This window comes from Eimeria mitis, genomic scaffold, assembly GCF_000499745.2.
Source record: "Eimeria mitis Houghton genomic scaffold, Emh_scaff4130, whole genome shotgun sequence".
Classification (NCBI taxonomy): domain Eukaryota; phylum Apicomplexa; class Conoidasida; order Eucoccidiorida; family Eimeriidae; genus Eimeria; species Eimeria mitis.
The window spans coordinates 2,106-2,567 of record NW_013572460.1 but is presented as its reverse complement, the minus strand read 5'-3'; the positions used below and the strand labels follow the sequence as shown (position 1 = coordinate 2,567).

General features: G+C 61.9%; 1 protein-coding gene across 1 annotated transcript in view; it reads left to right on the top strand.

Annotated features, from left to right (window-relative positions):
* The window catches only part of EMH_0072710 (uncharacterized protein), a gene marked incomplete at both ends in the record, with an annotated part of 3,645 nt that overhangs the window by 1,686 nt on the left and 1,497 nt on the right, over positions 1–462 (top strand). Inside the window, one exon of the mRNA XM_013499243.1 lies at positions 221–462. Within this exon, the coding sequence (XP_013354697.1) occupies positions 221–462 (242 nt within the window). The remainder of the gene's footprint in view (positions 1–220) is intronic.

The following is a 462-nucleotide window of genomic DNA, read 5'->3' as shown; positions in this document are numbered from 1 at the left end:
AGCAGCAGCAGCAACAGCAGCAGCAGCAACAGCAGCAGCAGCAGCAGCAGCAGCAGCAGCAGCAGCAGCATTGTGGGGCCTTTGCATGCACTAGAAACAGTGTGGTGCAGCAGCGGTTTGCTGCTGCTGATATCTGCAGCAACTCGCAATCTGCTGCTGCCTGCTGCTGCATTGAGAAAGTCATCTGCTGCTGCTGCTGCTGCTGCTGCTGCTGCTGCAGTGCATGCAATCGGCAGCAAACCGCACGTCGGGCCTCATGTTGCTGCTGCTGCTCCCATCCCCTACGCCCTCCTCCACCAGCACCAGCAGCAGCAACAGCAGCAGCAGCAGCAGCAGCAGCAGCAGCAGCAGCAGCAGCTGGGTATATTCGCAGCAAGACCAGGGGGGCGGCTGTGGGTGGCAGACACCGAGGGTCGGGTCCTAGCAACGCTGCGGCTGCAGCACGCTGCAGCAACCAGCAGC